This window comes from Macaca mulatta, chromosome 4 (genome assembly GCF_049350105.2).
Source record: "Macaca mulatta isolate MMU2019108-1 chromosome 4, T2T-MMU8v2.0, whole genome shotgun sequence".
Lineage (NCBI taxonomy): Eukaryota > Metazoa > Chordata > Mammalia > Primates > Cercopithecidae > Macaca > Macaca mulatta.
In genome coordinates this window covers 16,295,586-16,319,915 of record NC_133409.1, presented here as the reverse complement: position 1 = coordinate 16,319,915, position 24,330 = coordinate 16,295,586, and the positions used below count along the sequence as shown (strand labels likewise).

The window sequence follows — 24,330 nt, the reverse complement described above, 5'->3', positions numbered from 1 at the left end:
AGCAGAGGGCCCAGCTGTGGAGGGGACCACCATGTAGGGTGGTGAGCTTCCTATCTCTGGAATAAAACACTGGTGACTCTGATTTAAAGATTTATAAAAAGAACTCCTGAATTTAAAAAGTATTAGGTTCATCTATAGGAGACTCTGAGAAGAGAACTTCCAGTCCTAAAAGGCTGATACTATGATAATTGGTATGTCTCTTAAATTGGGTTTTCTGTATAAATTAGGATTCTTCTGTTTTTTTTCTATAAAAATTATTTTCTGGCCGGGCGTGGTGGCTCATGCCTGTAATCTCACACTTTGGGAGGCCAAGGTTGATGGATCACCTGAGGTCAGGAGTTCGAGACCAGCCTGGCCAACATGGTGAAACCCCCTCTCTGCTAAAAATGTAGAAATTAGCCGGGCATGGTGGTGGGCATCTATAATCCCAGCTTCTTGGGAGGCTGAGGCAGGAGTATCACTTGAATCCAGGAGGCAGAGGTTGCAGTGAGCCAAGATCACACCATTGCACTCCAGCCTGGGTGACAAGAGAGACACTCCATCTCAAAAAAAAAAAAAAAAAAAAAAAAAAAAAAAAAGTCCTCAGGAGAATGAATGTTATCCTGCTTAACATCAGTAACAATTGGTCGTATCTGTTCTCTCCTCAGTTCCCTCAAAGGTCTTCTAATGGCCTGCACATTCTGACATGTAAATACTTTTTGGATTAAATGACATATCACAAATGCCAAGTTCTTGAGTTTAATGTATTAAATCTCATTAGTACTATTAAACATAAATAACGATTTGCTTTGTAGTTAAGGCTCATCAAATCATAAACATCTTCTGACGCCAGAGTCAGTTTTTATCCAAGCAAGCAATCCACAGTAATGGGACTGCTTTTTAATTTCCAGCCTGGTTCTTGACTAGCCCCTAAAATTGTCGCTCAGTAGAAGCTCACTGAGTATCATCTGAATTTGATAAGTTTAATCAATGTAAGAAAATGGTAATGTAAGTCAGCTACAAAAAGAAGGAAGCATCAAATAGAAATTGTTTTTAGACCGTCTAAAGCTTTTGGATCATTTCTATCCCTGTTCCCTGCTCCAGGGAAATAACAATACCCAAACGCATGTAGAATACAGATATGCAATGTAAAAAGCACACAGCTTATTTCTTTTATTCAACACAAACTATTTCCTTCATTTCAGTAATTTCCCTTCCCCCACCCTCCAGAGAATTCCATAAACATAATCATGAAGCCTTATAGGAATTTGCTAAAATGTTTTTATTGCATTTACTGAGAGTATCACATTATCCTCCAAGCCATTGTAAAGATCTTTTCATTAAAAAGGTTTTGGTTATCTATATTAAATTGCACATTATAAAAAAAAATTGTAAATTGTAGCCTTCAAAAAGAAACATACATTTTTTAAAAAGTACTAAAATACTGCATACTGGTCAAATCCAGCACAATCATTCAGCATAGTGATCTACATTTGAACTATTGTGCCAAAAATGGCCCCGGTGTAGGTAGGGAGAGAAGCAGAGCTGCACTGTGGTGTATAGCATACACTTGGAATAATTTGGCTTTGATGTCTAAGATAAAGTGTGTTTTTCTAACTTTCAAATATACAAAATAATTAAAAAAGTAATTTTCAAATAAACATTAAAATAAGTCCACATGAGCAATGTCATATTATACTAGGAGATACTTAAAATATCCACACTCTCTCTTAGTAGTACTACAAGGTTCAGTTTGTTGTAGCTATAACTTTAAGGCCAAAATAAACTGGTGGAAGAAGAAAAGCAAAATGCAACTTTTATCAAGCATTGTGCAATGCCTTTACAATCTTACACATCTCAAACCACATTAAGTTACATCAGAAGTTACTATTAGAGTGATGCTTAATCTCACTCTAATGTAATGATTAGCAAGCTTCCATTCTCTCTTCCAAATATAACTCATGTTAATGTAGAAAAGTGTTATCATTAGTTACCAGAGCAAATCCAGTATACTGGATTTTAAGTCAGGGTCTTTAAAAGAGAGAAGAATTCAACTGAAACCTGTCATTCTCTAGCTGGGCATGGTGGCTCACGCCTGTAATTCCAGCACTTTGGGAGGCCGAGAGAGGTGGATCACTTAAGGCCAGTCTGGCCAACATGGTGAAACCCCATCTCCACTAAAAATACAAAATTAGCCGGTGTGGTAGTGGGCACCTGTAGTCCCAGCTGCTCAGAAGACTGAGGCACGAGAATCGCTTGAGCCCGGGAGGCAGAGGTTGCAGTGAGCTGAGATCGTGCCACTGCACTGGAGCCTGGCATTGGAGCGAGACTCCAAGAAAGAAAAGAGAAGAGAAGAGAAGAGAGAAAGGAAAAGTAAAAAGAGAAAAGAAAAGAAAGAGAAAAAGGAAAAGAAAAAGAAAAGAAAGACCTGTCATTCTCAATTCATCTGAATCCTACCTACAGAACATTAAGGAGACCCTTATGTCTCAAACTCCAGGCCTTGAGCAATCCACCTGCCTCGGCCTCCCAAAGTGTTGGGATTACAGGTGTGAGCCACAGCGCCTGGCCAAGGAGACCCATATGTAATTTTACGTGTTACACAATCAGACCAACGATGGTGCTTGATAAATCACAGATCTGAGATTTGCTGACACTGACCCAGCCGTAGTACTTATTGTTTATGTTAAATCTGAAAGACGAACAATGATACTTTCAGTGAGAAGTTTCAAATAATTATAAAAATATAACTGTGCAAGTAACTCATTATCCATGTTTTAAGATTGATGACTCTCAAAACTCTGATTTTAGCCTGAAAATTGCGAAACATCTTCAAATGTCCAAATGTCTGCATAAGCAAGCTCAATAGGAAGCAATTATATATAATTTTTTTCACATTGCCTCAAAGTTACAGAATATATTTGAATCGCTCACTTTGTGTTAGAAACATTGACAAGGGACTTTCTCTTTAAAGTTATTACCTTGGGAGGTTGTGTTCATTAGAACGTTTTCATTTGGTGATCATTTTCTTGTGAGTTTCATAATTTCACCCCCTTGCTTTTCAAGCCTTACATGTTAACAAAAATTGCATACTTCTAAGTATATACTGGAACTCAATAATCACTGTATAGGTGAGCTTTTTTCCTCAGTCATGTATGTATACATTTTCGATTGTGTTGTATATTAATTTTTTTTTTCTTTGAGACGGAATCTCGCTCTGTCGCCCAGGCTGGAGTGCAGTGGCCGGATCTCAGCTCACTGCAAGCTCCGCCTCCCGGGTTCACGCCATTCTCCTGCCTCAGCCTCCGGAGTAGCTGGGACTACAGGCGCCCACCACCTCGCCCGGCTAGTTTTTTGTATTTTTAGTAGAGACGGGGTTTCACTGTGTTAGCCAGGATGGTTTCAATCTCCTGACCTCGTGATCCGCCCGCCTCGGCCTCCCAAAGTGCTGGGATCACAGGTGTGAGCCCTCGCGCCCGGCTGCATATTAATATTTTTAAAAGAAAAATAATTTTGAAAGGAACATGAAGTATAGCACCAATCTTGATTTAATAATCTTTGGTAGAAAAAAAAAGAGGCACCAACTATACAGTCTGTTCATAGTCCAGGGTCAAAATACAGCACTTTTTTTTTTTTTTTTTGAGACAGCGTTTTGCTCTGTCGCCCCGGCTAGAGTGCAGTGGCGCGATCTCGGCTCACTGCAAGCTCCGCCTCCGGGTTCACGCCATTCTCCTGCCTCAGCCTCCCGAGTAGCTAGGATTACAGCATGGAGCCACCACGGCTGGCTAGTTTTGTATTTTTGGCAGAGACGGGGTTTCTCCGTGTTGGTCAGGCTGGTCTCCAACTCCCGACCTCAGGTGATTCACCCGCCTCGGCCTCGTAAAGTGCTGGGATTACAGGCATGAGTCACCGTGCCCGGCCCAGCACTATTAATAACAAGCCCTCCATTCCTGAAATAACATTTCAATATAGACTGAATTATGAAAGATACTTTGACTCATTAGGGGAGATCACAGTAGAAAGGTTTTATGTGTTTACACATTTAAAATATTTAACAAACTGATTCTTCTAATGACAGATACTGAAAAATATCTAGTAAAGAATAAAAGTCATACATCAGGCTCCACAATAGTATTACAGATCTAATTTGAGTCCTAAGTGTTATTTTATATTAGTAGTTCCTATCGCATACATGTTTAGGGACATTCAACTCCAAAATACTCTTCTTAAAGCACTCATATTGAAAGGCAAAGCAACTTCTTTAGGTAGACTGGGTTAACTCCTACACTATTGCCACACTCAAGAACAGCATTTTAAAAAACTCCAGCGAGTCAAAAATTCATAGTCCCAGTCCTTGTTCTACTAGGAAGGAGTGTCTCTTACAGGAGTTTAATGTGTAAGTTGTAAGGTTCAGGCACAGCTGTACAATCTGTACATCACTGATTATCTACCCTGTTGCCAATGAAAACAGAACTTTTTCATAATCAAGCTTCCAATGTAACTTGAAAAGCCACTGGCGAAGCATTCTAAGTGTTCATTAGAATCTGAGTGGGTCTAATTTAGGATCTAAGTGTATCTAGATTCTGAATTTCTTCAGGTTTTTCTTTGTCAGATCCACAGGCCATATTAGTTGTTATTCCTTTTTTGTTACTTTTACAACCGTTTATCAGAACAAAGCACTCAAGAAATTTTACTGATACTTTGACCCCACTAACATTTTACAACCTCTTGCTTTTCAATCCTAGCATCACCATTAGCTCCCTTTTGATGAAGCAGGAGTTGATTCAGCTGTGCTTTTAGCTGGGCTTTCAGCTGGACACGGAAAGCGGAGGTAGATGAATTGTCATGATCAAGTGGGTGTCATCAGGTACTTAGGTTTTATTTTGTTCTTACTGTCTTTCCAACTTACTAATAAAAATATTGAAATCCATTTCAAAAATGAGGTAGCCTCATGTTATTTTATATCTGTCAGGAATATAGTACCATGGGGAATTTTATTTCCCCAGAAAGCAAGATTGCACCCCTTTAGTATGGTACATTGAACTTTAAAAGAGGTGCCCTTGAACGTGTGGAAGTGAAGATGAAGTTTATGATTTAAAATTTGATAATTTTAAAAAAGGCGAGCTAAGTAAACTACGTCCTAAGTTTCAAGGTTTTTCTGAGTGATTCAAAGATGTAATGAATTTTCCATGGGTCTTTACTGTCTCAGGAGTCATCTTCTGATAAAATGCACATTGATGATAGGTCCATAATTGTGGTTCTGACATTTATGTAAGCTTCACACTTCACTGTGAGCATTCAGCCCTTTGTTCTTAAGAATCGTGACCTATTGCTCTATAGTATATTTATAACACACAGCATTAATCTCTGCCCACTAATAATAAACATGTCATGGCTATGAAAGTATAGTGAGCCCAGGGCCTGTTTATCTACCTTGTTATTATTTGCCCCTGGAAATTCAGCTCTAGACAGTCTTTTTAGACCAAGCTATCAACAAAAATCAGCATGTATAGTAGAGTAGAACTAATTTTTTTTTTCTTTTTTTAGACAAGGTCTCATTTTGTCACCCAGGCTGGAGTGCAGTGGTGCAACCACGGCTCACTGCAGCCTTGACCTGCTATGCTCAAGCGATCCTCCTGTCTCAGCCTCCTGAGTAGCTGGGACTACAGGCGTGTGCCACCACGCTGGCTAAATTTCTTTTTGTAGAAACAAAATCTCACTATGTTGCCCCGGCTGAGTCTTAAACCCTGGGGTCTGGTGATCCTACCGCCTTGGACTCCCAAAGTGCTGGGATTACAGGCGTGGGCCCCCACACGTAGCCTTAGAACTAATGATTAAGTCAGTAAAGTAGCAAGTCTTCCTTCTATGATGTATTCTTATTCCACATTACCATTATGAATGACAAATTGCCTTTTGTTTTCATAACAAGACAAAAAGCTTGTCTTTTTAAGACTTAATTAAATTGTTAGGGATGATGCATTTCTCATTCGCCAAGATACTACTTGCCTTTTAAATTATAAAAACATAGATGTAAAAAGAAGGTAATAGTTTCATTTCCTTCTCTTTTTAAGACAACACACTAGAAAAGCAACAATCTTTGACCTAACGTAAAAGTTGCTCCTTAATGTTTATACCAGCAACAATACCTTTTTTCAGTGTTAGAGACTTCCTAAAAAGTTTTAAATACTAGTTTAAATTGTTTACATATTATAAAATTGGAGCTAATTAGCTTATGCATTTCTACTTGTATCTCTAAACTCTGGGAATTTATTCTAACACCATTCACCAGAAAATGTAACCCAACCTAAGGAAGGTTCCTGAAGAACAATCATTAGGAACTGCATCAGAGAGGTACACTACATTCCCAGTCACCCTTCATGCTGGGCTCTCAGGACTAAGATTTAATGAAATCTTAGCGAAACTGGAAGTCAAAGTAAAAAATTATGCTCTCTGAAAATATGCTAAGGACTTGGCAATGTTTTTTTTTTTTCCTCGAAGCATTTACCTTAAAATTTTAAATAAAGTTTCAAATGTTAGCATAAAAGATACTAATTTTTATGAAATTTATTTCTTCCCTTAAATATTTTAGTCATGTAATTTAAAATTAAAATTCAATGTAGACTATTAGAACTAAGTTGAAGACTGAGAGAAAGCCATTCTCCAGGATACACGAAATTGGGTGGGGATCCATTCAGTGAAACTGCAGGGATCAGTAGGAAGTACAGCCACGCAACCAGTGGAGCTAAGCATGGATGTTAATGAACTCTTCAGGAGGTTTTTGAAGGATAGGAGGAAGTAAAGGGAAATGAAAAAATGATGAGGATAAGAATAATGTAAGAAGAGTAAGACAAAAGGTACATAAGAAAGGGCATGAAAGTGCACCACCAGGAACTCCTCAGAGCCACCCATGCTATAGGTGGCCTTCCCCCCACAATCTCATGTCATATTTTCTATTCAGTTTTCCATTGATTTAATGTCAAAAGTCATCTGGACATAGGCCAATTTAGAGTAACATTGGTATAAATTAAAATATTCTTAAATGCAGCTAAAAGGATTAGAATCATCCGAAGTAAATTGCTTTTAAACGATGTGTACTTTTACTTTTTTTTTTTTCTGAGACAGAGTCTCGCTCTGTCGCCCAGGCTGGAGTACAGTGGCACAATCTCAGCTCACTGCAACCTCCGCTTCCCAGATTCTTCTCCTGCCTCAGCCTCCCGAATAGCTGGGACTACAGGCGCCCACCACCATGCCTGGCTAATTTTTTGTATTTTAGTAGAGACGGGGTTTCACCGTGTTTCCCACGCTGGTTGTGAACTCCTGAACTCAGGCAATCCGCCCGCCTCGGCCTCCCAAAGTGCTGGGATTACAGGTGTGAGCCACCGTGCCCGGCTAGAATTTGAATCTTAATACACGATTTATGCAATTTTCAGTGGAAATTACAAGTCGTATAGCAGGGCTATGGAATAAGCATTGTAAATATGATCAAAGGGATGAACACATCTTGCATAAAGTATCAATAATCTGGGTGGTATATTACTGCTTAAATGGATGGATCCCAGCAATATTCATGGCAATCAAATTTAACCAAAATGTTTCTGGAAGTTTCTTGGCCATCTGTTACATTATTATCCAATCTAGAGTTTCTATAACAAGGAATGTTACTCCCTTTCACACTTTTCTTGGCCTCAAATGCCAGAACATTTTGAATTTGAGAATTTTCTGAGTCTTATCAAAAACAGGATGAGGAGACAAAAGCAGAGTTTTGACTCTGTATTCTTTTCAGACTCTCAGAAACGTGTCTGGATTGAACACAAAAAATTTAGGCTTATCAGGTCACATTTTTGCAGCAGTAACACTTCATTCAGAAATTAGGACTTAGCTTGACTAGATTAAACCACAAATTTTTATATTAGTATTTTTCATTTTCTTTGTGTATTTTAAACTTTAAATCTTTTCCCACAAATAGTATTAAATATGTATTTATGGAGTTTAGCATCTTACCTTTATACTTTTTCTTCTTAATTTTATATTATTATAGCAGAGTATTCATATGAGTCTTTGACAATAGAGCTTTTTCAGTGTTATAGATCCAGTCTGATTCATTCCATTAAACCGAAAACTACATATGTGAAGTTTAATATACAAATACATATGCTGAGATCTAAGTTATATTATATATACTTAAGTCACTGCTATTTTAATATGGAAACTAACCAAGCAATTTCTTTTAGTTTCAGATTATCTTTTTCCCTAAAATCAGCCAAATTTTGAAGGAAAAAAAAACATTGTAGAGGTCTTTACAGAGGTAAGTTTTCATTTTTGAATTACTTTCTATGAAATTGGGGAGAAGGTGTTTTAAGGGGTGTCTGTGCTAAAACTTTTTTTTTTTTTTGACATGGAGTCTCACTCTATCGCCCAGGCTGGAGTGCAGTGGCGTGATCTCTGCTCACTGCAAGCACCACCTCCCGGGTTCACGCCATTCTCCTGCCTCAGCCTCCCAAGTAGCTGGGACTACAGGCACACGTCACCATACCCAGCTAATTTTTTAATTTTTAGTAGAGACGGGGTTTCACCACATCGGCTAGGCTGGTCTCAAACTCCTGACCTCATGATCCACCTGCCTCTGCCTCCCAAAGTACTGGGATTACAGGCGTGAGCCACTGCGCCCGACCTAAAACTTTTTAAAAAACTAACAGTTTTTGTTTTTGATTTTCTTTTACAGACAGGGTCCTGCTCAGTTGAACAGGCTAGAGTACAGCAGCATAGCTCACTGCAGCCTCCATCTCTCAGGCTCAAGCAATCCTTCCACTACCTCAGCTTCTGAGTAGCTGGGGCTACAGGTGCGCACCATCATGCCTGGCTAATTTTTAAATATTTTGTAGAGACACGGTCTCATGTTACCCAAGCTGGTCTTGAACTTCTGGGCTCAAGTGATCCCCCTGCCTTGGACTGTCAAAGTGCTAGGATTACAGGCATGAGCCGCCACGCTTGGCCTAATTTTTTTTTATTTTTAGTAGAGACAGGATCTTGCTATATTGCCCAAGCCGGTCTCAAACTCCTGGGCTCAAGCGATCTTCCCTCCTCAGCCTCCCAAAGTGCTGGGATTATAGGCACAAGCCACCTTACCCAGCCAAAATTAACATTTATAATAGTGGGTTTGATGATTGGTCTTAGTTGTATGTTTTGTTGAACTTCTCAAAAATGAGAAAGTAACGTTTTATATAACTGGACATGAGTGAATGAAATCATTTTCTTTTTTTTTTTTTTTTTGAGACGGAGTCTTGCGCTGTCACCCAGGCTGGAGTGCAGTGGCCGGATCTCAGCTCACTGCAAGCTCCGCCTCCCGGGTTCACGCCATTCTCCTGCCTCCACCTCCCGAGTAGCTGGGACTACAGGCGTCCGCCACCTCGGCCGGCTAGTTTTTTGTATTTTTTAGTAGAGACGGGGTTTCACCGTGTTAACCAGGATGGTCTCGATCTCCTGACCTCGTGATCCGCCCGTCTCGGCCTCCCAAAGTGCTGGGATTACAGGCTTGAGCCACCGCGCCCGGCCGAAATCATTTTCTAAAAACTTATAATAAGAACATGAAAAGGTAGTATGGTCAAAATGTAGATTTTTTTTTTTTTCCTGCAAAAGAACCATCCACAGGCAAATTATCTAAGTCCCCTGAATATGAAATATGAAACTATTAGAAGTGGTAAGGTACAACTGCGTGTATCACAAAGTAAGTTGCTGAATGTCTTCACAATGAAAAGCACTACCTTTTAAAGGTCTCAAGCATTAAAGTATAATTTTAGGGATATAGGAAAGTGTTCTTGTTTTTGTAAATAAGTATGGGTCACGACATGACTTTGGTTTTAATTTTCGGTCCTCAAACTGAAAGCTTTCTTATGATAATCTGTATATAAATAGCAAAAATATAATGGGAATGTTCTTAGGGAACACACTAGGATAAATAATATGAGTGAAAATTTTTGCCAGAAAGTTCTGGAAATGTAGGACTTGGTTCTTTTTATAAGTACTTTTAACCTTTTCAGACTCATTAATTTCATAAACCAATTTAAGCAATTATTTCTATCAGCTACAGATATTTTCTTCACAAATATAAAGGGTTCTGCCCCCCTCCCCATCCTCCGGCCTCCACCAATTTCTGCCTGTAACTGCCACTTGATAACTGCTAAGTAAGACTTTGTTTAAATATCAGGTTCTAGTGCTAACAAATCTGGAAGTCAGAAGATTTCTAAGTTACAATTGCCAGAATATCTTTCATGCATTCTATTTTACTTTATTGTTACAATTTAAACAATTCAGAAACGTGGGGTGTTTCTGGCTACTTGAGTAAAACACACTGCAAACGCAAAGGGAACAATGCTGTAAACTTAAATGATTTCTGAACAGCTCAGGATCCTCCTGGAGAGGATCCTTTTCATTTCACGTATTGATTCTGAACACATTGTTAGCACCTGCTCCCCGAAGGTCCCTTGACACCGGAGCAAGTCAGAATATCTTAATATCATAGCTTATTGAACAGCAGGAGAGCAACTTTAACACAGACTGGAGGTTTCGGTACATCTGGTATTACCTAGAACCCAGGCTTAAATTTTGCAAAAAGTTTCCACAGAGCATAAGAAAGTAAAACAGAGGTACCAGAACTGAAGACATCATTAACAAACAAAATATTTCCACTCCTAACCAAACTGCAACCCTTTCAGTATAGCTTGAGGTATTTTTAAATGTTTGTACAAGCTAAAGATCATTCACAGTTTCCAAAGTTGCTTTTTACTGAGATAGCTTCAAATTTTCACAATATGTGACTTTCAGACATGTTTTCATATACTGGGGTCTCTGCCCTCAGACTCACGGAAACATCAGAGATATTCAGTGGCAGAAAATGGTTCTTATAGTGATAAGGGTTCTATTTCCCAATTATTGTGCTATTCCTAGGATGTGATTAAAAAAATATGAAATTTGCAATTCGTATAAAAGGAAAGGAAACTTGCTTAAAATTCAAAAAGCAAGTCCAGTCTGGTGGAGGTATGTAAGATATTAAATAATAGAGTCAGATTCTTTCTTGAACACTCCAGATGAACTTGACAGCAGAGAGTTCTGGTTTTCCAACATTTTCTCCATCTTTTCTTTTCCAGTGGTTTTACTGATCTCTCTTTGCTTCTTACTATGGATCCATGGGATAAAACAAAGCACAGCACCTCCAATAAGGGGAGGGACTCCAGCGAGGTAGAATGCCACGTCATAGGAGCCCAGCTTGTCACGAAGTAACCCTGAGAAGGGAAAAAGCTGTCACCAACGGAGAACAAGTGTGGCTCTGTAGGGGGTCTAGATTAGTCACAGGGATGGCCTAGTCCCAGCCTAATTTCACCTCCACAGGACTGGTTCAAACAGCTCAGATATCGGACTTTTTTTTTTTTTTTTAAGGAAACAGATCTGAAATATAAACCTTTATTGATAGAAAAAAAAGATCTCATATATGTAACGTTGTCATAAAGTACAGGCCTCTGGATTTTCATACCAAGACATTACTTGAAAAGCTGGAAAGGCAGATTTTTTTTTTTTTTTTTTTTTTTTTTTGAGACAGGGTCTCACTGTGTCACCCAGGCTGGAGTATGGTGGCATAATCATGGCTCACTGCAGGCCTTGACTTCCCAAGCTCAACTGATCCTCCCAGCTCAGCCTCTTGAGTAGCTGGGACTACAGGTGCATGCTACCATGCCTGGCTAATTTTTATATTTTTTGTAGAGATGGGGTTTTGTCACATTGCCCAGGCTGGTCTCAAGCTCCTGGGCTAAAGCAATCCTCCCACCTCAGCCACCCAAAATGCTGGGATTACAAGCATGAACCACCATGCCCAGCTTTCAAACTACTCTTTGGTCTATTTGGTTTTTATGAAATAACATGAAACTATTTAACATTATAATTCAAAATTGAGAAAAATTGTAAATTTAATAATGTGGATGAAAGTTAGGTTGTTAAATACATTTTGGAAAGAGACTAAGGTTTATCAGTACCTGGAAGAAAATATAAATATATAAGAATTATTAATGGCATTCTATATTTGGGTTCTGCTTCTGAAAACTATTATTTAGGGTACTCAACATTTCCAATTTCTCTAACAAATTCCAGGACTCATGGTTTTAAAAGTTATCTTAGTGTTTTAAAACTTTTATAACTTATACAACCTAAGTTATCTAAAATGTCCAGGAAACATACTGTACTAAATATCTATCTGACTTTGCTAAATAAATAGCTGACCATTTGTCTAAGTACCAACACATAAAAATGTGTATATCCATTCTGCATAAATAAAATAGACAATATCTGTAAATGCACAAGTTTTCTATCTTTGGAATCAGACCATTTCATACATAACTGAACTCTTCCTCCTTATGAACACTCATGATTATGCTCTGCTGTGACACTATGATGCCCTCAGAGCCTCCTGGTGAGCCAGCAGCTTTCTGCTGCCAGTTGCTGTGTAGTGGTGCTCTGCCTGCTTCCGAAGTTTCCTGTTACCTCCCTTATTCTTGCTCTGTTAACTGTCACTTCTGGTAGCAAAACTATTTACTACTAGAGTGCTGCTTATATAAAATCTGTTGTGGACTTAGAAACTGTAAAACTAAGCTTGTAGGTTATAAAAAGAAGAGTAAACAGTATATTACCTGCGGGAGAGAAGAAGGAACGGAGGGTTCTCCTATAGGGAGACCATGACTTTTTGAACTTAAACTGTATGTGGTCTGCTCAGTAGTAACTCTGCTTGCTTGATTCATGACTAGGAATGCAGCTCAGGATATAAGAATGCATTGAGCTAAACCTTCACTGAGCGTCTCATGTGCCAAACACAGATGACAGTACATACATTTACATTTTATCATATTTATATTGAATCTTCTAATACTAATTGACACAGGCACCCAAGTAATACTGAACATGAGACACCTTTATAGTATCATTCAGAGAATTTCTAGAGGTGGAATTCACATGAGATAGAATTAACCATTTGAAAGTGAACAATTCAGCGGCATTTAGCACATACACAATGTTGTACACCCACCGCTTCTATTCTAAAATATTTTCATCGTGCCAAAAGGACACTTCATCCCAATTAAGTAGTTACTTCCCAATCCTCTTTCTCTCCAGCCCCTGGCAATCACCAATCTGTTTTCTATCTGTATTTATTTACCTATTTTGGACATTTCACATGAAATAAATCATACGATATACAGCCTTTTAGAGTGAGACAGGGTCTCACTCTGTCACCCAGGCTGGAGTGCAGTGGTGCTCTCACGGCTCTGCAGACTTGATCTCCCAGGCGCAAGAGATTCTCTCATCTCCACCTCTGGAGTAGGTGAGATTACACTACTATTAGTATGTGCCACCACGCCAGGCTAATTTTTTTTATTTTTCGTAGAGACAAGGTCTTGCTATGTTGCCCAAGCTAGTCTGGAACTCCTGAGCTCAAATGATCCTCCTGCCTTGGCCTCTCAAAGTGCTGGGATTACAGGTGTGAGCCACCATGCCCAGCCATGTCACCTTCTATGTCTGGCTTCTTTCACTTAGTATAATGTTCTTGAGGTCCATTCACCTGGTAGCATCAGTTCTGTACCTTACTCCTTTTTATGGCTGAATAATATTGCACTATAGATATTCCACATTTTGCTTACCCAATTAGCTATTTATGGGCATTTGGGTTTTTTCTATTATGTTATTTTTCATCAGCTACTCCTCAGGGGGATGTACGATCTCTTACCAAAAGCTGACATATTTAGAAATCTTCCAGAATCTTCATGTCTTTTTTTTTTTTTTTTTTTAAATAGGGTTTTGCCCAGGCTGGGGTACAGTGGTATCATCACAGCTCACTGCAGCCTTGACCTCTGGGTTCAAGCAATCCTCCCACCTCAGCCTCCTATGCATCTGGGACTGCAGATGCATGCCACTATGCTTGGCTAATGTTTTTATTTTTTATTTTTTGTACAGATAGTATCTCACTATGTTGCCCAGGCTGGTCTCAAGCTCCTGAGCTCAGGTGATTTTCCCGCCTCAGCCTCCCAGAGTGCTGCTATTGCAGGTGTGAGTCACTGAGCCTGGCCTACTGTTACATATTTTATTCAGTGTTTTAGCTGCCAGTAAGGATAAGAGGGACTTTTCAGCAAACCTTTTCAACATACCGTTTATAGCTAGTCTTATTAAAAATGTTACCAGTAAGGCACACATGAAAGCAAAAGACCAGTAATCAATAACCTGTAATACGTTTTAAATATAAGTGAGACTTAAATTAAGACCTGAAGTAGAAAATACTATGACTTAATATAATTACTGGAGAATCATTATATTTACCTGCAATGGGTGGGCCAACAGTCATGGGTATAGACATAAATCCGAGCAGAAATCCAATTGCTTGGGAGACATCCTGGGCACCAACCAACTCAAAGGCTATGGGAGCCATAATGGAAATGAAGCATCCATCGAAGAGACCCATGATGAGACACACAGCAATGAGGGCCCCAAAGATGCTACACAGAGGAATCATCATGGACATCAGACCAATGAAGAAAAAGGAGAGTACCTAGGACGGACACCACAATGTCAGCTCACTCGCAGGAAGTGAATGTCACAATTACCATGCAACATGCTTAGGACTTCTAAGTCACTACTGGTTCCCCTTTTTCCCCCCTGCCACTGCCCCATTTACTTTGATTTTACATACATAATCAACTCCTATAATCATCTCCTTCGAGTTCCCCTAGCACTTTCTTAATATTTCCACTAAGGGACAAGAAGAAAATAACTTTGTGTTTTGAGCCGGAGTCTCTCTCTGTTGCCCACGCTGGAGTGCAGTGGTGTGATCTCGGCTCATTACAACCTCCACTTTCCAGGTTCAAGCAATTCTTCTGCCTTAGCCTCCTGAGTAGCTGGGACTACAGGCAAGCACCACCGCGTCTGGCTAATTTTTGTATTTTTAGTAGAGACGGGGCTTCACTATGTTGGCCAGGCTGGTCTTGAACTCCTGACCTCAAGTGATCTGCCTGCCTCAGCCTCCCAAAGTGCTAGGATTACAGGCATGAGCCACACCGCCCAGCCAAAAATGACTTTTTATATATTACTTGCCCTCCCAGCCTGCAAACCCCTTGAAGTCAGAATCTGTACCAAAAAAAAAAAAAAAAATCATCTTTGGACTAGATATTATGAAGTTTAAGGATCCTGTATCTGGTCAGTGCTCAATCAGCTCGAATTCATTAAACACTTGATTTTTTTTAACCTTTAAAACTATATATACTTCACTGGCAGACATTATAGATAAATTTAAGCACCCAGAGTTAAGGCTTATTATACTTATTTTGAGCCATTGAACACTTTCATTTCAGTGTTAGAGTAGTTAATAGAATCGAACACCTGATTTTGCCTACTATTTGGTAGGCACTGTGCTATGTACTAGAGATTTCAACAATGAGTAAGACTTCGTTCCTATCCTTGGGTTATGGAAAGATGGACATTTAAATACGTAAGTGCAAATGAAGTGTTTATATGCTGCCGTAGTTATATATTCAAAGTATGGTGGGTACAAAAAAGGAGGAAACAGTTAATTTAATAACTTTTTAAAGGCACAGAACATTGTAAAACTGAACAATTCACTAGTCAGCAGAAAAAATGTTTTTAAAAGTATCAGGTTTTTTAAAAGTATCCATATAATAGCAACTATCATTTATTTAGTGTTTACTAAGTGCCAAGCACTGTTGTAAGCTTTACATTGATTATCTCACTGGTGATCCTCATAACGACTTTATGAGGTGGTTACTAATGTTATCTCTGATGAAGATAGCCATGCCGGGAGAGGTTAAGTAATGTGCCCAAATCCCAGCACTTTGGGAGGCCGAGGCGGGCGGATCACAAGGTCAGGAGATCGAGACCACAGTGAAACCCCGTCTCTACTAAAAATACAAAAAATTAGCCGGGCGCGGTGGCGGGCGCCTGTAGTCCCAGCTACTCAGGAGGCTGAGGCAGGAGAATGGCGGGAACCCGGGAGGCGGAGCTTGCAGTGAGCCGAGATCGCGCCACTGCACTCCAGCCTGGGTGACAGAGCGAGACTCCGTCTCAAAAAAAAAAAAAAAAAAAAAAAAAAAAAAAAAAAAAAAAAAAAAAGAAGATGGAGCCATCCCGGAACCCATGGTCCACGTGGGCAGCAGCAGGCCGTGAACAGAACTGTGCCTGGAAAGTGCCCTCCAATAACAGTGAGGCTGGGGAGGAAGGAGAGACCAGATAAAACAGCTGTATGCATCTCTGTCTTCATCGGTTCTGTTTTTCCATAGACCTACAAAAGCCGGAGGTTGGTAGTACGCCTCAGGGCAGCCACTCACAATCTGAGGGTCTCTGAAGGTGCAACGTGTGAGTTCTGGGTGGAATTCAGGAGTGTTGGTTTTCACAACTTTACCACAAGTGGTCCACTGACATCAAAATAGGAAACATGCTCTTGAAAAATGTTTCATATTGGGTGAGTTCTTTTTAACACCATCATATCATACAGTTTTGTACATTTTTTTCTTCAATCACTAAAATATGGTCTTATGGTAAAATTATGATTAGTTTAAGAATATGAGTTGGCCGGCTGGACGCGGTGGCTCAGGCCTGTAATTCCCAGCACTTTGGGACGCCGAGGCGGGTGGATCAGGAGGTCAGGAGATCAAGACCATCCTGGCTAACACGGTGAAACCCCGTTTCTACTAAAAATACAAAAAAAAAAAAAAAAGTTAGCCAGGCGTGGTGGCGGGCGCCTGTAGTCCCAGCTACTCAGGAGGCTGAGGCAGGAGAATGGTGTGAACCCGGGAGGCGGAGCTTGCAGTAAACTGAGATCGTGCCACTGCACTCCAGCCTGGGCGACAGAGCAAGACTCCGTCTCAAAAAAAAAAAAAAAAGAAAGAAAAAAGAATACCAGTTGACCATTTGAAAAATAAGCCTACCACTTCACACTAGCATTTCTAAAGAACAAAATCTCCCATTCTCCTGATTTTTATTTGCCAGTTAAATATCCTTTTCTCCAATGCGACTTCCATGACTGCACAAGCATAACTTCTTAGCGGTGAGTAATTGCTGGGCCCACAGCCTGGCAGGTTGGAAAGAACTGGGGCTCAGAGGGACACTATCAGGTTCTAAGCTCTCTCTGACCTTGAGCAAGTAAAAAGACTTCCTGATACTTCCCATTTATTGAGACAAAAAGAGATCTAAAGATAAATCAAAATGTAGAAAAGGGTTTGAAATTAACAAGTAGGTAAAGATTTAAGTAGTCGTTTGTATTGAAAATCTAAGTAGATAAACCCCAATTTTTTATTTTTTATTTTTGAAACAGGTCTCACTTTGTTACCCAGACTGGAATGCAGTGGTGCGATCACAGCTCACTGTAGCCTCAACCTCCTGGGGTCCAAGTGATCCTCCCACTTCAGTCTCCCAAGTAGGTGGGACATGCCATTATGCCCAGCTAATTTTTTATTTTTTGTAGAGATGGGGTCTTACTATGTTGCCCAGGCCATTCTTGAACTCCTGGGCTCAAACAAACTACTTGCTTTGGTCTCCCAAAGTGCTGGGATTACAGGCGTGAACCACTGCATACAACCCTAATATTCTTAACAATAGAAACATTTTTATTCTATGTACAAACATAAAAGGAGATAAACATGGAAAGTTATTTAAATCTTAGAAACATATCTATAATCACAAACTCCAGAGAATCTAGAATAAAACTTTAGGATGGTACGGGGCCAGATTCCATGGATTTAATTGTTAAAACTATAGACCAAACATTCCCAACCATGCCACTGTAATTATACAAGGTTTTCAGGAATATATATTTTTTCTTTTAATGTGCTTCATATTTTTTTTTCTATTTTGGTCAGTACATATTTCCTTTTTTTTTTTTTTTTTTGAGACGGAGTCTCACTCTGTCACCCAGGCTGGAGTGCAGTGGCCGGATCTCAGCTCACTGCAAGCTCTGCCTCCCAGGTTTATGCCATTCTCCTGCTTCAGCCTCCCGAGTAGCTGGGACTACAGGTGCCTGCCACCTCGCCCGGCTAGTTTTTTGTATTTTTAGTACAGACAGGGTTTCACCGTGTTAGCCAGGATGGTCTCAATCTCCTGACCTCGTGATCCGCCTGTTTCAGCCTCCCAAAGTGCTGGGATTACAGGCTTGAGCCACCGTGCCCGGCCCCTTTTTTTTTCTTTAACACCAGTACCACTTGCCAACAACTTTCTTTAAAGATAAGAAAACCAGCTCTGTAGAATTTTATACTTAGTGAATGTTAGAAGCCTAGTACAGTACTTGGCTTTGTTAACTTTTCAACTTTGTTAAGTGCTTATGTTGTTTTAGAACAATATGTAACATGATTCCTGGAACTTGGCCTCTTCACATTTTTGTTCTCTGGCCAGTTTTATAAAAAATTATTCAAGTAAAAGTTTCCAACTTATTGCTATATATTTTGAGCATACTATTTCTTTCTTTCTTTTTTCTTTTTTGAGACGGAGTCTCGCTCTGTGGCCCAGGCTGGAGTGCAGTGGTGCGATCTCGGCTCACTGCAAGATCTGCTTCCTGGTTCATGCCATTCTCCTGCTTCAGCCTCCCGAGTAGCTGGGACTACAGGCGCCCGCCATCACTCCTGGCTAATTTTTTGTATTTTTAGTAGAGACGGGGTTTCACTGTGTTAGCCAGGATGGTCTCGATCTCCTGACCTCGTGATCCACCCGCCTCGGCCTCCCAAAGTGCTGGGATTACAGGCATTGAACCACCGCACCCGGCCTGAGCATATTATTTCTTAATACTTTCCCTGACTGCAAGTCATCCTTTTCTCCATTCAAGTTATATTAAGTTATATTCTTATTAAAATTAGACAATGATTTATGTAGTTATTTAAATGTAAAAATTTTTCATTTTCCTTTAAGACTTTTGTTTATAGAAATTTACACATCTATTCTTTAAGTACTTGTCAGAAAAATACTTTGCTTCCTTCACCTTATTTGCAGCTACTGTAGTGATGCTCTTTCCCAGCAGATGTTAATACGCAGAATCTGGCTAAATGTGGAGGTAAGTAGATGAGGCTGGTGAGAACACACGTATTCCTTACATGCAGGATGCCTGGGCTGCAAGGAGCACATGCCGACGTTTGGCAGACTACACACATAGCAGGTTCAGTGCTTCATCACTCCCCAGAATAAAGACTGATCCAGGCATCAAATACTGATCTGGTGATGCTGGGACTCAGTGTGAAAGATGAATAAACTTAGTATTACATACAGTCTTTTAAAACTTGCTCTCAAACACAGCAGCTCTGGTTAGATTCGAATAAGGGATTCACAGGCTCCTTATTTCTCCTAGGCTCTGGCACTGACACTTAATAAGCCAGTGACAGTTTAGATGTCTATATTGCTTTTGTTTTCTTTAAGGAACTATATCACAAATATATAAATACTTGTTATAATAGCACAGGCTATAGAAGAATTAACCTTCTATGAGTTAGTGTATGTACATGAGAACAAAAGATTCCTTTTGCTCTTACCTTTCCCATTTCTATCAAGGAGAGCATTGCTGGAGAAATGTCAGTTTAGGTTTTGCTTAAGAATATTAAGTGTAGCTCGGAAACAATGAGCTGCACCTGACTAAGAGAAGGCATCTTGGAGGTGGACATATAATTGACGTTCCTAAAGTTTAGTCAATATAAAGTCTCCAGACTTTCAGAGCCTCTGGCTGGGCACCCAGGACAGAAAACAGTTGGCAACAGAGTTCTGTTGGCCCACCACGAACTAAAGGAAAATGTCAGGCCATACAGCAGATGGCTGGATTCTTCTGAAGCACACAGAGGCTGGTGTCACTTCAAAGTGCTTCACAGGGAGTCGATCAACCTTCTCCATGGCACATGGTTACTGTCATTTCTGCCTGATGGAGAAACGTGCATTTGATACATTCACACCCCGTGCCACAGTCTAGATGAGAGTGAGTACGGAGCCTCTGATCATTTACTTAGGCTGGGAAATTGTTAAGTATTTGGATATTACTTTGGAAATAGCTTACATTTGGTAAAGTATATAACCTCATCCCAAGGTATCTTTAGGTGAATGTAAAACGCTAAAAAGGAAAATGGAGCAACACTGATCCAGTTCATTCTACCTGAACTGGAAGAGGAAGCTTACGCAGGCTGATGGATAGGAAAGTCATTAATATTTCTACATTACAAAAGTAACTCATGAATGTATTTTTTAAAATTCAAACCTTAGAGAAATGTACACAGTAATATATGAAAGTCTTCCTACAACCTCTTCTCACCCTCAACCCATGCGCATTCATGTCCTCAGGAATCAACACTTCACAGTTGGGTTTGCATCCTTCAGAGCGTTCCTGTGCACGTGTGTGTGTCATCTGGGTTGTCTGCTTTATGTGCATGGACATGATGTCCATGCTTCAATACGTCCATGTCGCAGAGAAATATGACACAATGGAAAAGTGATCTAAATTCCAAGTTTTCAATTCTTTCATACAAAGTTTTAACTTTCAAACCTTTGAAATATTCTCACCCTTCCAAAACACTTATATATTACATTAAAGACACAAATCTGTAGTAATTTAATGGTAACTAGAAACACAGGCCTATAAGGTTAAGAAAATAGTAAAAAGATACCACGATACACGCAGCCTCTCCTGTCCCAATAAAGTATATACTCTGGGAACTTTTGCCAAGCTTTTCTTTAACCATTATTATTCTATGTAATGCATTTCAATCATGTCTTCTGGCAGGAGCAGTAGACTTGACTCAGCATTTATTTTTTATTTTTATTTTTTGGAGACAAAGTCTTACTCTGCCATTCAGATTGGTGTGCAGTGGCAGGATCACAGCTCACTCCAGTCTCAACCTCCCCGGCTCAAGCAATCTTCCCATCTCAATCTCCCAATAGCTGGGACTATGTCAGCTAATTTTTTAAGGCTACCATGTCAGCTAATTTTTTAAGTTTTTGTAAAGATAAGGTCTCACTATGTTGCCCAGGCTGGTCTTGCATTCCTGGGGTCAAGAGATCCTTCTACCTTGGCCTCCCAAAGTGCTGGGATTATAGGCATAAGCTACTGCAACCAATCACTCAATATTTAGAATTACTAGGTTGAAAATACCTGGGACCCAGGACCTTGATGGAAGTTGAAATTCAGAACTCTTAAGCAAAACTGTGAGATAAATTCCTAAAATCTTTGTTACCTATAAGCAAAGACTCTAATTCAGGATTAACTAGGGTCTCCTTTCTTGAGACCTATTCCAAATCAGGATCTGCTTTCAGTATTTAATAGAATATTAAAACATAACAAATGCAAGGATTTATTAATCATCCAGTCTGGGCTAGGCACTTTATATAACCTGCCACCAAGAATCCTCACCACACCCCTCTGTTGGTTCTCAAGTTGGTGGTAGAACTGGGGTGAACTGGTGTCTCACTCCAGAGCCTGTGCTCTTTGGCTCAGCAGCCTCCTAGACTGGGGATTACCATGATCTGAAACTAGACCATGTGGAAGGGCTGTGAAGTGTGTCTGTGTCACCAGTGTTCTAGGCCTGGCTGCTACTCAAAACTGGCTTCCAGGGGACAAGGAGGGAAGAGTTGTCACAGCCCCATGAAGTTGAAAGATGAAAGCAGGGAGCGGGTACGTCTGAGAAAACACATCACCAGTGAACGGAAAGAAGGTAAGCCCAAGACATTCCAAGCCTTAAAGGATGGGCCAAAAGGCAGACAGCCAGGGACAGAGAAAAAGGAATAAACAAACAGGCAGAGCTGGAGTCAACTGCAGCCGAGAAAAGTCAAGACTCAAAAACCACACTGTGTGTTTAGGAAGTTGGGGCAGGGAAGCCAGGAAAAAGGAGAGAGAGGAGGTAGTGAATAAGGGAACGAGTCCAGCATCCTGCATGGGTTAGGCCTGTGCTGTGTCCTGTGCCACTGTGTTTACAAGGTGGAGTCTATGGGTGGCTCCTCTCAGCCACAGGACACACTGAAGGGCTTTCTTTCTCCTTCCCAGGCTTGTTTGAAATGCAGCTGTCACACCTGTGTCTCAGCAGGTACCACTGGCTGCCACAAACGATGCTCTACATTTGGATGAAAAAAATTAGATACGGCCTAACAGAAGCCAGATTGTGGCTAAACTTTCATCTAAAGTGAAATATTTGACCCCCAATACTAACCTTTAACTTACTGCTGTGTAAATGCAGACCAACATGGGACAAGTTAGGAAAGGCTATATTTTCTTTTGTAAATTACTGGAAACACTCAGGTATTAAAATGTGCTCCAAAAATGTTACAGATAATCTGTCTGCCCTATCTAGGGTAGGAGGACATTCGAAAATTGTTTTGGAATAAAATGCTGATATATAAAATATATCATGAGTTTATCTATTACAGCACCATAGTCCATCATCTCTCACCTGGACCCTGAATTGATCTCCTACTAGGTCTTCCTCCCCTCTTGCACTCTCATTTCCCTCCCTGTAATTCATCCTCCACACACAGAACAACCACAGTGACTTTAAAAACATAAAATCAGACCTATGTCCTCCAACAAAGGTCCACTACTCTTTTTTTTTTTTCGGTCTCACTCTGTCACCCAGGCTGGAGTGCAGTGGTGCGATCTTGGCTCACTGCAACCTCTGCCTCCTAGATTCAAGCGATTCTGCTCCCTCAGCCTCCCCAGTAGCTGGGACTACAGGTGCGTGCCACCAAGCCCGGCTAATTTTTTGTAATTATAGTAGAAACGAGGTTTCACTGTGTTTCGATCTCCTGATCTCATGATCCACCAGCCTTGGCCTCCCAAAGTGCTGGGATGACAGGCGTGAACCATCACGCCTGGCCAAAATCCACCACTCTTAAAGCAAAGTCTCTTCATCTTTGCTTTCAAGGCTCTGTCTAATCTGACCCACTCTAACTTTCCAGTCTCTTCCTATGCCACTTTCCTGTCTTCCTGGGTTTCCAAACACATTCGGCTTCTTCCTGCCTCAGTCTTGCTTTAGGAACTCAGGGACCATGTCTGTCTTGTTTGCATCACCCTAACGGCATCTGAGCTGGTGCTTGGGGCACAGGAGGCACTCAACTTTCTGAATGAATAAAAGCTGAAAGTCTGTAGTGCAACAAATGTCCATTAGAGGGCTCCCTTGACACTAGAGAACAAAACTAAATGTTAGATGAGGATGTCCACAGTGAGGTATTGACAAAGTGATCATGATACCATAAATACATTTTTAAAAGCAGCACATTACCAACTCTCGTCACTTCCTTCCCGCTGTGTGACCAGACTGTCCCGCAACTGCCTGGATCTCTATACACAGACACACCCATGATGAGGTAGCCTCTCTGTTCCTCAGTGTTCACATCTCTAAGTGGAAATAACAATGGTACCTCCTCTCTTAAAGGGCTGGGACAAGGATCAATGAGATAATGCATGTAGAGCCCTTAGTTCATTGTCTGGCACATGAAGGTCCTCAATAAATGGTTGACTGTTATTACTTCAAGTCAATTAATGGAAGTTAACTTTATCTGTAATGCCTTTTCCAATCATTTTCCTGTGTCCAAATTTCACCTCTTTTTCAAGGCCCTGCTCAAACACTGCCTCTCATGTATAATATAATTAGACAGGCTTAATCCCCAAATCCTAAGGCCCCCCTTGTGGCTCGCCTTTACCTTGCTTCCACAGCCAAGTGTTTGGACAAAGTTGTCTATATTTCCATTTGTTCAAATGATCATGATCAATTTTCTGCACCTGCCATTCATTGAAACCATTCTCTGTAAGGTCATTCATAGCCTCCCTGTTCTAAATTCAATGAAAACCTTTCAGCCTTTTTGTCACTAGCTACTGACACTGCTGACCAGTCCTGCCCCTAGAAACACTCTCGTCCCTGTTTTACCCCCTGCCTATCTGGCCACTCCCTTTCTGTCTCCCTAGTCCTCCACTTACTTCATGCAGCCCATGAATGCCAAACCCACAGGCCTCTTAACCCACAGGCCTCTTATCCAGACTCTTCCATGAGCTCTAAACTCAACTTGGCTTTCCTACAGGCATCACAAACTTCACATGGCAAAAACAAACTCATCACTGGGGCAAGGGCAGGTAGGCTGGGTGAAAAAAAATTTTTTTAATTTAAAAAACCTAATTCATCATCATACTTAGATCTACTGCATATTGATCTTGATAAGATGGAAAAATCATCTACTCCATTACCTGAGCCACAAATCTCAGATCCAGCCTAAGTGGCTTCATCAAATTTTCATTCTCTATGTCCCTAGCTTATTCCATTTGATCTCAGTATCTCTGCCTTGGTTCTTCCTGCCTAGATGCCTAGACTA

The 24,330-nt window shown here is 40.4% G+C and overlaps 1 protein-coding gene across 1 annotated transcript in view; it reads right to left on the bottom strand.

Moving 5' to 3' along the window:
* Positions 1-9,846: 9,846 nt before the first annotated feature.
* Positions 9,847-24,330, bottom strand: part of SLC16A10 (solute carrier family 16 member 10) — a 138,677-nt gene continuing 124,193 nt past the window's right edge. The window contains 2 exon segments of the mRNA NM_001260620.1: positions 9,847-11,255; positions 14,326-14,554. Of these exon segments, the coding sequence (NP_001247549.1) occupies positions 11,023-11,255; positions 14,326-14,554 (462 nt within the window). The 3' untranslated portion in view covers positions 9,847-11,022.